At 38.7% G+C, this 13,736-nt stretch overlaps 1 protein-coding gene across 1 annotated transcript in view; it reads right to left on the bottom strand.

Moving 5' to 3' along the window:
• Positions 1 to 13,736, bottom strand: part of ASCC3 (activating signal cointegrator 1 complex subunit 3) — a 684,038-nt gene that overhangs the window by 383,008 nt on the left and 287,294 nt on the right. The window contains exon 12 of the mRNA XM_019520164.1: positions 1,857 to 2,033. Within this exon, the coding sequence (XP_019375709.1) occupies positions 1,857 to 2,033 (177 nt within the window). The remainder of the gene's footprint in view (positions 1 to 1,856; positions 2,034 to 13,736) is intronic.

Below are 13,736 nucleotides of genomic sequence, written 5' to 3'. Positions count from 1 at the left end.
GTGTGTGTGTGTGTGTGTGTGAGAGCCAGTGCCACGGACAGTGGCCAGGCATGGCACTGTGACAGGGCAGGGAGAGCAGGGGGGAGCAGGCACCTAGCCCTTTAGTTGGGGAAGGAGCTAAGGGTGGTCCTTTGCAGTAGATAGCTGTGTGCCTGGGCTGGCGGCATGGAGACAGTGCCCATGAACACAGGGGCCTGCATTTGCTGCTTGCACTTCAGCCTAAGCAGACTGTGGGTTAGGCACTGGCAGGGCTAGGGGGGTGTGGGTCAGGACGAGCCATTGATCTTGGCAAATGAGTCCCAGTATGAAAAAGTTTGAGAATCACTGATCTAACCCAACCTCCTGCTCGAAGCAGGACCATCCCCATGGACTACATCATCTCAGCCAAGGTGTTAGAAAACTGAGCCTTAAAAGCCTCTAACTGTCTAGCTGGGTCTTAAAAACCTCTATGATGCAGATTCCACAACCTTTCTGGGTAACCTGTTCTAGTTCCTTCTTGTGAGAAAGTTGTTCCTAATATCTAACCTAAACTTCCCTTGCTGCTCAAGGGAACCTAACCTCCCTTGAGACCACTGCTCCATGTTCTGTTATCTGCCATGACTAGGAACAGTCTATTTTCATCCTCTTTGTAACCACCCTTCAGGTAGTTGAAGGCTGTTATTAAATAAGAATAAGAATGCAAAAGACCATTTTAGGTACTACTCTCACGTATCATTTGGCAAAAACTGTGTGAAAAGCTGATGATTTGTCATCAACAAGACCAAGGTTTTGATAAAAATTTGCATCAGTTGTGTTTTCTTATACCAACTAGCATAGGTAATATATATGCTTAATTGCATGTTCTTCCTTGCATTTTCAGTGGTTCCTCATGTATCTTAACAGCAAAATAAATCAATATATAATATGTATTTCCAGAAAAAGGAATAGTGAAATGAGAGATTCAGGCCCCTGGAAGACATTAAATTCATTGTATGATTAAATATATAGAAGCAAAATGTGTTAATCATGCAATAAATTACAATATAGTACATATTCAAACCATTTATCACACAATTAAAATGGCAAACCTGCCACAAAGATGCTCCATAATGGAACATCTATGGTTTGCATCAAACTAATGTGAATATGTGACCCATTAGTTTAATGATGCACATATAAAGTTCTTGGCTCATACAGAGCTTTGCACCAGCAAGCCAGACACCTCCTATGCAAGGCTCTTACAAACATTCAATGAACCATTCAAAGATACAGAGCACTAAGAGAAGGGAGCAGGAAACTCCCTGCTTCTTATGTGCTGGCAAGTTGAAAGGGAGGGTGTGCAGCCTTGAATCAGGAAACTGTTCCCTAGTACTAGTAGCCTGAGTTCCAGCAAATGTGTGGTGGGGTCTGAGAAATTTAATTTCACATCCCCAAAACTATATCCTGCTGTGCCAGATCTTGATAAAATTCCTGAGATCCAATTGTGAGATTAAATTAACATCTGCCAGGAGTCTCAAAATAAATCAACTTCTAAGACTTTGGCAAGGTACCTCATTAGCTGATGGCAGTAATTGCTCTTAATCGGGGGACAACTTTTATTAACTGTTAACAAATACACTGTTAAATGGGGAAAGAGAAAAAGAGATTAACAATATTTAACCACTTCGGAAATTTAAAAATTTCAGTCTAAATGCTAAAAAAATAAGCTGTACTTATTTATTAATATTTTTTTAAAAACTTGAAATGCTGTGTGAAGAGAAATAGCTGCATCAGAGAATAAAGACCTGTCAAATGTATAAATGGTTCCATTTATAAAGCAACAATCTAGAAAACATAACTACATGTAATATAGTTCAAATATATTAGTGGACATATACCTTATTTGTGGTCTTAATCCCTATAAATGTCTGTCCAAGAGGCACAGGTCGAAAACGAGCATCAAAGTAGAAGAGTCCAATACATGGATTGACATGAAGAAAGTTGGCAACGTCAAGATAATTGGGTAAAGTAGCTGACAGGCCCAAAATCCTAATCATACTCTGTGTTGATTCAACCTATAAAACATTTAATAAATCATTTAGATATGAATAATTAAACAGCTTAAGTTAGGTAATAGTAAAAGTAAATGATTAAAAACATTCCTTGTAAAAAATCAGTCATATAAGCAACAAACTGTTTAAGTACAAGAACATCAAACTCAGGTTGGCAATTGCTGTATCATCATTAAAACACTTCGAATGTACATTCCTATTAAATCATTTTACTGTACTTTTACTAACGTTTATAGTGGTTTCCTGGCAAACACTGATGTCTGCCAAAACAATGAAAGGTAAAGAAGAGATACATTAAGTGTCATTTTGCACACAATCCAGGCTAGACCACAAGCCTGAGTTTATGAATGCAAAAAACAATAACCAAGGTAACCTAGCAGAGCTTTATTTAAATGGTTAATTCATTTATAACTAGGGACCTACTTAATTTGTAGTTTTGTGAATTTCACAGAAACCATGAAGTCCATGAAATCAATCAACAACAAAAAGCCTTAATAAAAATCAAATGCTGGCTCCACAATGGGAGCCAGCTTCCCCACTGCCAAGAGGGGAAGGCACTGGCTGGCGGGGTGGAATGAAGGGCAGCAGGCAAAATAGCAGTAACCCCCTCATCCTTCCTCCCCCTGCCAAGGCCTCTCCACCAATCAGTGCCAAGAGGCAGGGCTGCACAAAATGCAGCCAGCAGTCAAGATGGCAGCTGCACCCTCGCCCCTCCTCCCTGGCCTAGGTCTCTCCACCAATCAGCATGGAGGAGAGAGGCTCCCATGAAATCAACTTTATGATGTGATCAACCAGCAAAGTCCTTCCATAATTTAGATCATCTCCTATTTTAACTGAATTGCCCCGAAATATTTATTCTCTAATATTCATCCATACGAACGTCTTTTCTGTGCAGAACGTTCTGATGCCTGTCATCACATTAGCTAGTGCTTCATGTGATATATACCCTCTCCTTATAAACAGAAACAATTGTTAAATACAATTTACTTTACTATTCAAGTTTAGTTTTTCTAAGTTAAAGCAATATTTAAAGGAGTAAATCAGTTAAACATTTTTTTAAAATTGTGAGTTTGCATCATATACTTTATATTATGATTTTCCTTCAGGAGTACAGTAGAGGTTTAAAGATTTTTGTAAAAGGAGAGCCATACAGAAAAATTAAATTATGTGGATTATTCCATTGCACAAATCCATGTTAATTATCACATTCTACGATTCTAACTCCTATGACACATTTTGACACACCCACAAAAGATTCTTTATAGCAGATAAATGAAGACTCATTTTTTAGAAGATATGTTAGGAAGAGACTACGGTTTTCAGAAATGAGTGGGAGGAAATTTTCACAAAATTATGTGTTTCTGGCCATATTTCAGTTAACCAGTCATTGAAAAAAAATGTTGGGATGTTTGGAGGCCGCAGATGCACATGCATCTGCATGGGCAGATCCATGTGGTCAGCATACAGTGAGGCCATATTGTGGGAGCAGCCCCAGCCACTAGACGCAGGTAAGTATAAAGGGAGCAAGAGATGGAAGTCCAGCAGACTATCCAGAGAGCTCGGGGGACAAGAGGGAGGATGAGTAGGATGAGATCTACACAGGCAGTAGATAATTCCATATTATATCTGCAAAATGGTGGTAGGAGGATTGGGGGTTTCCCCCCTCAGTTTCCTCTGAAAAAACTACTTCATATTATCACAAGTATTTAAACATCAAACAGCAATTGTTCCAGTTGCACAACTTCCCTTTCAAGAGCTTCTAAAGAATACAGCAAACTTTTTAGGAAGCTAAATCGTTAAGTGGTAATACCTCTCCACTTCCAACTTGTCATCTGTCATACATTCTCGGATGACTAATCTGCCTCAAACTCCCTCCTCCAAAATCTGAATTTCAATCCTGTCCTCCCCTTTTTTTATCCTCTGCAAACTACCAGGTGTTCTGAATCTGAATGTTTTCCCTGCTTCAAGTGTTGCTGAGAATTGGCAAAAGACTGTTCCATCCACATCTTTCCAGGTTCATGGAAAAATGAATATTTTGTTTATAGAACAAACAGGCGTGTATGCATTCATATGCACGTGTGTACACTGTATTCTAAGGGTGGGCTGAATATTTAGCAGAAAAAAAGTAGTTTTATGGCTAGTGAAACTAATCATAATATTAGGCTCAAATTAGTTAAATGGTGTCAAATATATGGAAGCAAATTTGTTATAAATATCTTAAAAGTAAGCAGAAGTGAATAGTTTATAAATGTATAAGCTGAAAAGATTCTGAAGATATCACAAAGCTTCCACTAACATGACCAGCCCTGTACACGACCTTTTGCTAAAAGGATTCAGTTTAGGCAGCTTGTCCAGTGTGCTTATCATGCATATAGTCTGTGTTTGGGGTATTCATTTTGTACACATTTAAGCCACACTCACTCACTCACTCACTGTCTCTCTCTCTCTCCTGTGTTATTAACTCTCTTTAATCTTCAGCTGGTTTCTCTGATGTCTTTGTATAATGGGAAATGAGAGATTTTAAGCTAAAAACATATTTTTATGTTATTCCAGAGCAGTAAGATTTTGAAATACGGCAAAGCATTTTAACTGATGTAACAAGGCCTTTATACCATATTGATCATCAAAAGACTTCCTTCAAATGTCAATAAAACTAAACAAAAGATACTTTGAGATAGTAAACAGCACCCCCAAAATGTTTGGAACATATAAAGGAGCAAGTCAATATGGTCCAAATCATGACTTCATTGACAATGAAACTTCAGTTCCAAAAGATTTAGTTTGATGTTCCTGCAAACATTTGGCCCATGGAATCATTCTAGCAGTGGTTGTGCCCTGCTACAGAATCTGTGGTTCTGCAGGCCCCAGTGTGCCCCACCAGTGCCTACTGGTGGCAAAGGGGAGAAGGGAGCAAATGAGGGTTCTGCTACCACTGCCACGTGATTTGGAACAGATTTGGCTGTCAAGGAGCCCAAGGTGAATTTGACACTATTGATGTAAAGGATGTTGATGCATATGTGGTAGCTGTGCACTAACTGTCTAATAATTTCTCTGAGTTCCACAAAGATGAGCAAGTACCTGATTTTCTGCCTGTCTGTATCCATCAAATATTACTTAGATTGCTTATAAAACTAAGGATTCAATAATTAGAATGCTTAAAGTCAAAGCAAAGGAAATGTGTCATGATTAATATGGAACGTTTAAATGTTCTTGCTGGGTTTTTGGTTGTAGCTGTGTTGGTCTGAGAACATAGGCAAGCAAGGTTTTTTGAGTAGATGTGATATCTTTTATTAGACCAACTGAATAGTTGGAAAAAAAGTTCTTAGCAAGCTTTCGGGTGCAAACACCCTTCTTCAGGTATCGGGAGCCTCTGCTGTTCTGAGACTCAAAGGAATGAGAGAAGCTAAAAGTGTGGCAGGATGTCAGTGAGAATGTATATAGGTAGAAATTAGAAAGGCAAAAGGTAAAGCAAAGAAGAGGAGGGGGAAAAAGCTGGGGGGGAAGCTCAAAGGTAGACACTCTAGTGATAGTAATGCAAAGTAAAAAAAAAAAAAAAAAGAGGCAGTCTGTGAAAGAGGAAGTAGCTGAAAATTGTCTTCCTAATTTTTACCTTTGCCTTCCCCCCCTTCCCTGCTTTACCTTTTGTCTTTCTAATTTCTACCTATATACATTCTCATTTGACACCCTGCCACACTTTTAGCTTCTCTCATTCCTTGGAGTCTCAGAACAGCAGACTCTCTATGCCTGAAGAAGGGTGTTTGCACCCAAAAGCTTGCTAAGAACTTTTTTTTCCCCAACTACTCAGTTGGTCTAATAAAAGATATCACATCTACTTAAAAAACCTTGCCTGCCTAAATATTTGTGACAAGACAAACAGAAGCTAGATAAAAAATAACCTCAGAAAAATGAAGAAAGGTTTCTTTCATGCAGAACTCCCACTGATCTGGTATATACAAAGTATTAATTTATCACCCTCATGAAAAAAATATCTGTTGAGGCAAAGTGTTTTATGAGGTGGTAAGGTAACAAGCATGTTACTGTTATGGGCAAATTAGGTGATGGATGTGATAAACACAACAGTGTAGGATGTCCACTAATTGCTCCTCCTTGTATTTCGCATAAAGTTAGATAGTCCTAATGGACCATCATGACCTACAGCAGCTGGCATCATTCACAAGGCCCTACATTTTATCCTGTCCATCACAACTTTGGTGTCATCTGTTCAGTTACCATCAGGTCTTCCAATTCTTAGATTTTTTTCCATCAGGCCAGAAAGCATACATTCTTCTCCAAAGAACTATCTCTTGTCCTACAATCAAAGAAATGCACTGCCCTTTACTGAATGTGTCTTTGTAAAATAAGATGGTAGCTAATCTGCACAAGAATTTACTCAGTAATTTTTTTTTTCCAGAGACCTATAGCAGTCTTCAATTAGCATGTAAGCTTAAAGGCATCTCTCCCTCTTCTCATTTCTTTTTAATGCTCAGGATTGAGAATCATTAAGACAATTGAGAAAACTGCCAGCTTCAAATCTCCCAGTTTATGATCTACAACCTTTTCAACTTCTACAGGGCTTCATATGTAATAGTCAGCCTCATGTCTTCTTCACTTGTTTCCTTTAATTTTTACCACAGAAGTTTTCAAAATGTACCATCATTTCAGTAATTTCCCTACCAGATATCACCTTGTTATTTGAATCATGCTTATCATTAAGCAACATAATCTTTGTCTGCCTAATATTCAATAAAGTCTTTCTTGGCACTAACTACTTTCACTCTGCTTAAAAATGTTTGTGGTTTTCTCATGCCTCCATAAATAAGTATAGTGTCATCTGTATACTATAAACTGCTCTGCAACAGCCTCAAAATTTAAGTGCATCTTGAAAAACTTGTAGTTTTCAGAATACATGTTGAAAAACTGCTTCATCCTCAACAAACAACCTGATCAAGCTGACCCATCTTTTTTAAAATCAATGCTTTTTGAAAACACACAACTTTATCAGCTTTATATGTCTAGAAAATTCCATTATGCACATCGCTTCCCTCAACAGCTCATGATTAATACAGTCAAAGGCTTTTGTATCATCAAGAAAACAAATACAAGAGGTACTTTAAATTCATGACATTCTTCAATAAGTTCTTGTAGGTTAATGATTTGATTCCTTTTTCTTTTCAGAAACCACCTCTCTTGATGGCTACTATCTCCTCTCTTTTCTTAGACAGCCTATTGTTGATAACATTAAGATTTTAATTGCATAGTTTATTAAACTGGTAACCCAATCATCTTGCACTCTTAAGTGACCATTTTGAGGGACTGGTAGAAACACAGACAACTTCCAACATAGACACCTTTACAAGACAGTCTTAAAAATCCAACACCTACTGGCGTACCCTTCTGCAAGTTCACATCTCCTTCTCCATAGCCCCATTGGTATGTCAGCAGCCCCAATTAATTTGCCAAACATCATCCTATATTTCATGTTTAATGGGTAGATAGTCTAGTAACCAACTGCTTCCTGTCTATTAGATTTTGATGTTCATTATAATTCTGCAAGTCTTTCCATCTCACTTTTATATCTTTACTTGAAATCAACAGGAAACCATGATAATTGTTTACAATGGACCTGGTTGCTTTCCTTTTCCCTGTTACCTATTTATAGTATTAAAATATACTTCATATAATGTTTGTATTTTCCAATCATTCTATATCGCTCTTCAATGTATACAAAATTATCTTATTTATTTCTTTTTAACAATCTCAACAGTTAGATTCTGCAGGTTATCTAGTCCCCTGGCTTTGACCTTTCTGCATGTTGTACTAGGTTTCTTACCCTTTCCATTACCCACAGACTTTTTTTTTGTTTGTTTAGGAATATACAATTCAGCTGTATCCTTCACTACCTCCTCACACCGTTATAAAATGACCCGAGTACAGAAACATATACAGAGAGAACTCAAGCGTATCCTTTTATTAAAGGTCAAAAATAATATCTTCTGAATAACAGGAATATAACAGATATACATTCAGAAGTCTTGCATCAGGTAGTTGGATGAAAAAGCACCTTCCAGGTAAACATGTACAATAGTAAAAAGCCTGAAACAATGGAAAATATCCCTATTATTAAAGGGCTTAGTTTCATGAAGTAAATTATACTCTAAACGAGAAAATAAGATCATTCAACAGGGGGATCACTTTATACATACTAACACTGCTGCAATACTACCACTGTATGTGTTAAACTGCAAAAATCAGAAGCTTTGAAAGAAAAGGTATCTGAAGGAGGGCTAGAACAACTAGCAAGCCCAGCTTCAAAATGCTGGGGACAGAGAGGCAGAAAGAAGTGAATAAAAAGAAGAAATAATTTATTATGAAAAAGAGGGTCAGGAAGAAGGAAAAAATGGCTAAGTGGAATAGGGGTAGAAAAGATGAGAAGAGATTAGTATAAGAGAAAATGGATGAAAGATCCACTACACAAATTCCCTATTTACATATAGAAATGTTAGGCACCAAGCACCTCTATGAGGTGGTTGTAAAGACGTACAGTACTTCCCCAAATTTGGTAGATCTGGTCAGACAGTGATGTGCAGTGTCTACTGTGGCAGGTAACTATTATCATCATCTAATTTGAAGCAAAAACTCTGACACACCACTGTACCTCACATACAGCCTCACATTGACATAAGGCTGTTTAAGTAATATAAACAAATATCATATCCAAGAAATACAATGTAACCAAGTAATGAAGCTGATTTAAATTTACAATCCAAAACAGATGACACTGTGTAGCATGAACTGAACTAATGTAGCTGATGTTAACAGAGAGTGTAACAATAGTGAAATGTAAACACGTTAGTCTTGTTCTGTAAGTAATATGAAAACTCCATTTTGTATTCTTTTGCTTGACATAAGTGAATAAACTCTGTATGCCCTTTTATGTATGAGTGTATGTGGAAGGGTGAACGGTGAGAGAACGGCATAGAGACAGGAAAAGAAGATTTAATTGTGTTTGTAAGCAACAAGGAGCCAAATGTGTAAGTTCCCAGTCAGCAAACTAATTAATAGATGGCTGAAGAATCCCTTTGAGGCCTAGGGCACAAAGGAGATAACGAGGAGGAGGAATGTACACATCCTGCCAGATGGGCAGCAAGGACACTCCAAGGTTGAAATACCAACTTTTACGACCAAACTGACCTCGGGCTGAGATAAGCAGAAGATGGATGAGAACCAACTACAAAAATAGAAATTGGGTATAGAAAAACCCCAAAGTGCAAAACAAAGGATGCCAATCCCCATACAAGAGGACTCTGGAAAATACTAGGTTGGGTAAGTCTCTCTCAAGTGCTGCTTTCTTTGGAGCACAGACGCGTCTGTTCACCCCGCTCCAGCTGCTATCTCCATCTTCTCTCAATAGGCCTGGGCCATCCACCAATTGCCCCTTTTGAACAACTGCTGCTGATAATTATAATATCTGAATGGAATGGTTGTTTTGTGTATGTCTGTGTGTAATGATGTGTATGACGATTTGTGTGCGTCTGTACGAGTGATGTGTCCGAACCTCTATGTCTAATTCATAAAATCAATAAAAGCGGCATTTTGCCTTATCCCCTTTTATAAGGTCTTGCTCTTGATTTGATAAATTGACAATTCAAAGTAACAACTGGTATTCAATTAAACGTGCTCTCCACTATACTTGAAAGCATGTAACTTAAAGAGTTATAAGGGAGAATCCACTGAATACTCTGAAGCAGATATAATCATGTGATAAAATTTGCAATAAGAACTCAGTATTTCTAAGGCTTTCTTTTTACAACTTATTTGTGCATCAAATTCTTTGAAGGCTTCACTATGTCTTTTTAGTTTGATAATAAAGCTCTTATAAACCTTCAGAAATTAAACTGAATCAAAGAAAAGAGTTGCTATGGATTATAGGTGTATGTAACTGACAGAAACCTGCAATTGTGTGGGGGAAAATAACAGCATATCTTGTGTATATTTTGTATTGTAGCACTATATATACACTCAGAATGTATTGTAGCACTATATATGCCTATACAAAAAAAGAGGACACAACTATAAAAAAGTATGGCCATGGTTGGATATTTTTTAGCACTATATGCTTTTAGGACATAAACGATAAGAGTTCAGGTCTGAAAGCATCCTTGTTTTCGACTGTGAATCATACAATGTACAGATGCCTCCTGTTTGTCACGCATTTAAAATGTACACCTCACATTACACCAGCAGCCCACCTCCCGAGATACCAAGGGAAGTCTTTTTATCCGTCTTTTCAATTGTAATTTGATCAATTTTCTCATTCACACTAACTAAAACAAAGTATTTATAGAATCAGTGGTAATAAAGTTTAAAAACATCACTCGGACAATTTAACTCTCTCACTGAATCAAGCAAGACATACAACACTACTCTTTCTACATTATAACTTTCTAAGACAGGGCTGTCCAACTGGTGACCAGCAAGCTGCATCTAGCCAATGTGTTAACCCTCCATCCAGGGTTAATGCGCAGCCTGTACTGCAGCTGCAGTGGCCCAGGTCTCTGGAGCAGGACAGCGCAGTAAGTAGAGGCCTGGTGAGCTCACTGCCCATACATGGAAGTGTTGAAATGCTCAGTGCAACATGCAGCCCCCAGTCACACTGAAGCTGGCAACTCTATTGTAAGGAATAATCTGAGGTACAGGAGGCTAGTCTGGGATTCAGAAGACCCAAGATCTTTCCCTTGATTTCCCAAAAACTCTCTCTGTGACCTTTGGTAAGTCCCAATGAATAGGCCCACAAAGAGATTTAGACATAGAACACTTAGCTTTTAGCCATCCGGCCCCAGGAGGGAAATCCAAAGTTTTGAATTAGGTGCTGAAAATCTTACTACATATGGTCAGAGCGAGACTTAGAACTGAGATTCAGAACATCCAAAAAGCTGAGTGGGCAGATATATAAATTAGCCAGTAAGTGATGGTGAAGAGATGGGTGTATGTATGTAATTTGCTTACATCTTTCTTCTTACAGGTTTCTCTCTCAAGCAGCTCAGTTGGGTGTCTGTTCATCACACACAGTTACAATGCAGCTTGAAGACTATAAGAAGGGTACTTGGCGCCTGAAAGCTGGCAACAATCTTTGTTCCAACTACTCAGTTGGTATAATAAAAGATATCACATCTACCCAAAGAATAAGGTGGCCATCATAGAGGACAGTCTGGTTGTCCTCTGTCCTCTATTGATATGAAACCAGATGCCTTCATGTCCTCTATTTTTCTCTTTAAGAGAATGTGGCTCCACCTCCCTCTTCTGCAGAGTGTCACAGGTTCAAGATGAAGCAGTTGAAAAGAAGCCACATGTGGAATGTATTAGGTCTGTGTTACTAGTTAATCACTTGCACAATATCATTTAAGGGGCTTAAATGGATAACTATTTAAATGATATTTACATCCCTAGTGCAAATTCTTTAGTTTAACTTCTACATAAACAGAGTCCTATGGGCATTTGAGCTGTAATCAAAATATTATCCAATAGTATTCCCTATGAAATTAAATAATAATAAAATAATATTCCCTATTATCCAGTTCACGTTTAGGGCACTCAAACATGCTAAGTACAGACACTCAAAAATCTGAACAGTTTCAATCTTTGCAGGTTAGTCTAAACTGCGTAGATTAAACCAATAAGCAAGCAAACAGACATTCACTTTTGATTCTGGAAATGCAGCCACATGCCTGCAGTGGCCCAGGCCAGAAGCTGGGGTGCGATTGAGCACACCTGCCTGCTCAGCTGGAGTAGACACTTTGGACCAAGGCTAGTCCACCCACCCTGTGAGGAGAGGAGGTTGTGGGGGAGATGCAAAGTATCCTCAGATGCTGACAGACTATGAGTTAACTTGAATCTGGAGGGGATTTGGGATTAAACCAATTGAACCTAAATCAGTTAATTCTGATACTACATCCATCCTGGTTTATCTTATACTGGTTTCAACTGTTTTGAAAGAGGTTTATGCACACTGAACTTAAGGGCCAATTACAGATATTTGGGGAGGTTAAATTGGATCAAAATGGTTGCCCAACTCAGATAAATCAGGATGCGGGGGTTAGCAGGAGGATAGGGGGTCCAGCAGGCTGGAGGGGATCGGGGGATCTACCAGGGGTTGGGGGGAGGCACAAACCATGAGGGGAAGGGAAGGCAAGCCCAACCCATGGGTGAGGTGTGCGGGCAAGTGCAAACTGTGAGGGGGCAAGTGTGACCCATGGGTGGAGTGGGAGGGGTTGGCACAACCCATGGGTAGATTGGGGGGGGCAAGCATGACTTGCGGATTGGTTGGGGTCCCCCCCCAGTGAACCTACAACTCCATCCCTCCTGCTCTTTCCCCCACTGGGACTTACATACTCAGCTCTGGCCGTGGTGAGTGCTGATAAAAGCAGCTGCACACAGAGCAGCTTGTGGGATGGGGGTTGGGACTGATGGCTGGGGGACAGGGAGCAAGCATGGGAGGGCAAAAAATAGCTCAGTGCCAGGGTGGGGGTGAAAAAAGCAACTCTGGGGTTGTGCAGGGAAAGTGTACAGAAGTTCCATTCACTGGTTTGACCTAAATCGTGTAAGCTTGATATTACATGGATTCAGGTTTATCTTAAACTGGGCTCTGCAATTTTGAGACCAGTTTGTACGCATAGAACTTCTGTAACGTTACATATTTAGACTGGTTGCTGGTCACTGAGACTGGCTTTGTAAGTGTGAGGACAGCGTGGGATGAGTTGTTTAAATTGGGCAGCCATTTTGAACCTGATTTAATCTCCCCAAACGTCTGCCCTGTTGTGTTACAGATTTGAACCAATTTCTGACCACTTATATCAGTTTACATGTAAGTTCTGTCCCTAGCCATAATGGCTTTGTGTGGTTCATGTAAGTGCCAAGTTTGGATATAGGGCTTATCTACATAAGAAACTAGTTAATGCTGATATACACACCCAGGTAACTATTTTGCTTTATCTCAGTGTAAAAGTGGCTTTTCATTTGTCTTGCCTGAACAGCTCCTTAAGTAACATTTTCTGAACAGAAAAAAGCACTCTTAGCTAGAATAAGTATCACAAACTGCCTATAATACTGAAGAAAACAAAGCCATAAAGAAGTGAGCATAAAATGGATTTGCTTGCAACAGAAGTCTTTAAGAACAGCATTGTCCATATATACTCCTAAAACACTGGGCAGCAGAATCTGTCTTTCACTCTCTTGACAGGGACTAAAATATAATGTTCAGAATACAGTTGCATTTGCTGAAGACCTACAAATACTGAAAGGTCAGCAAGCATCACCTTATCCATGTTTTTTTTTCTATTTTTAATGATAAGGTAACAAGTTTATTATAGGATCTGATGGTATTAGCTTCAACTATACAGTCTCTATCCAAAAAAAACTGGTCCACCAGTAGACTAAAATTAAAAACTCTTCTCTGTCAGGCCTTAGTCAATCTAAGAAAGGATGGGGTATATATGTTAATCTGAAATCAAAACAGAGAGGGCCTTATTAGGCTCTAGCACTCTTGAAGGATCAATAAATGTAATTATTTTAACTATTTGTAGCATAGAAAAGGAAAACTTACTATTTTACAACAGCTTAACTTGTATCAGCTCAGAATATCACCTGATTAAATTCTCAGCTGTAATAAAGAGCTAATAATTTAAGAGGCTATTACCATGCTCCGTGAAT

The sequence above is a fragment of the Gavialis gangeticus genome, unplaced genomic scaffold (assembly GCF_001723915.1).
Source record: "Gavialis gangeticus isolate Ggan-Ray unplaced genomic scaffold, GavGan_comp1, whole genome shotgun sequence".
NCBI lineage: Eukaryota > Metazoa > Chordata > Crocodylia > Gavialidae > Gavialis > Gavialis gangeticus.
The sequence above is the reverse complement of the archived record's forward strand: the minus strand, read 5'-3'. Positions and strand labels throughout refer to the sequence as shown.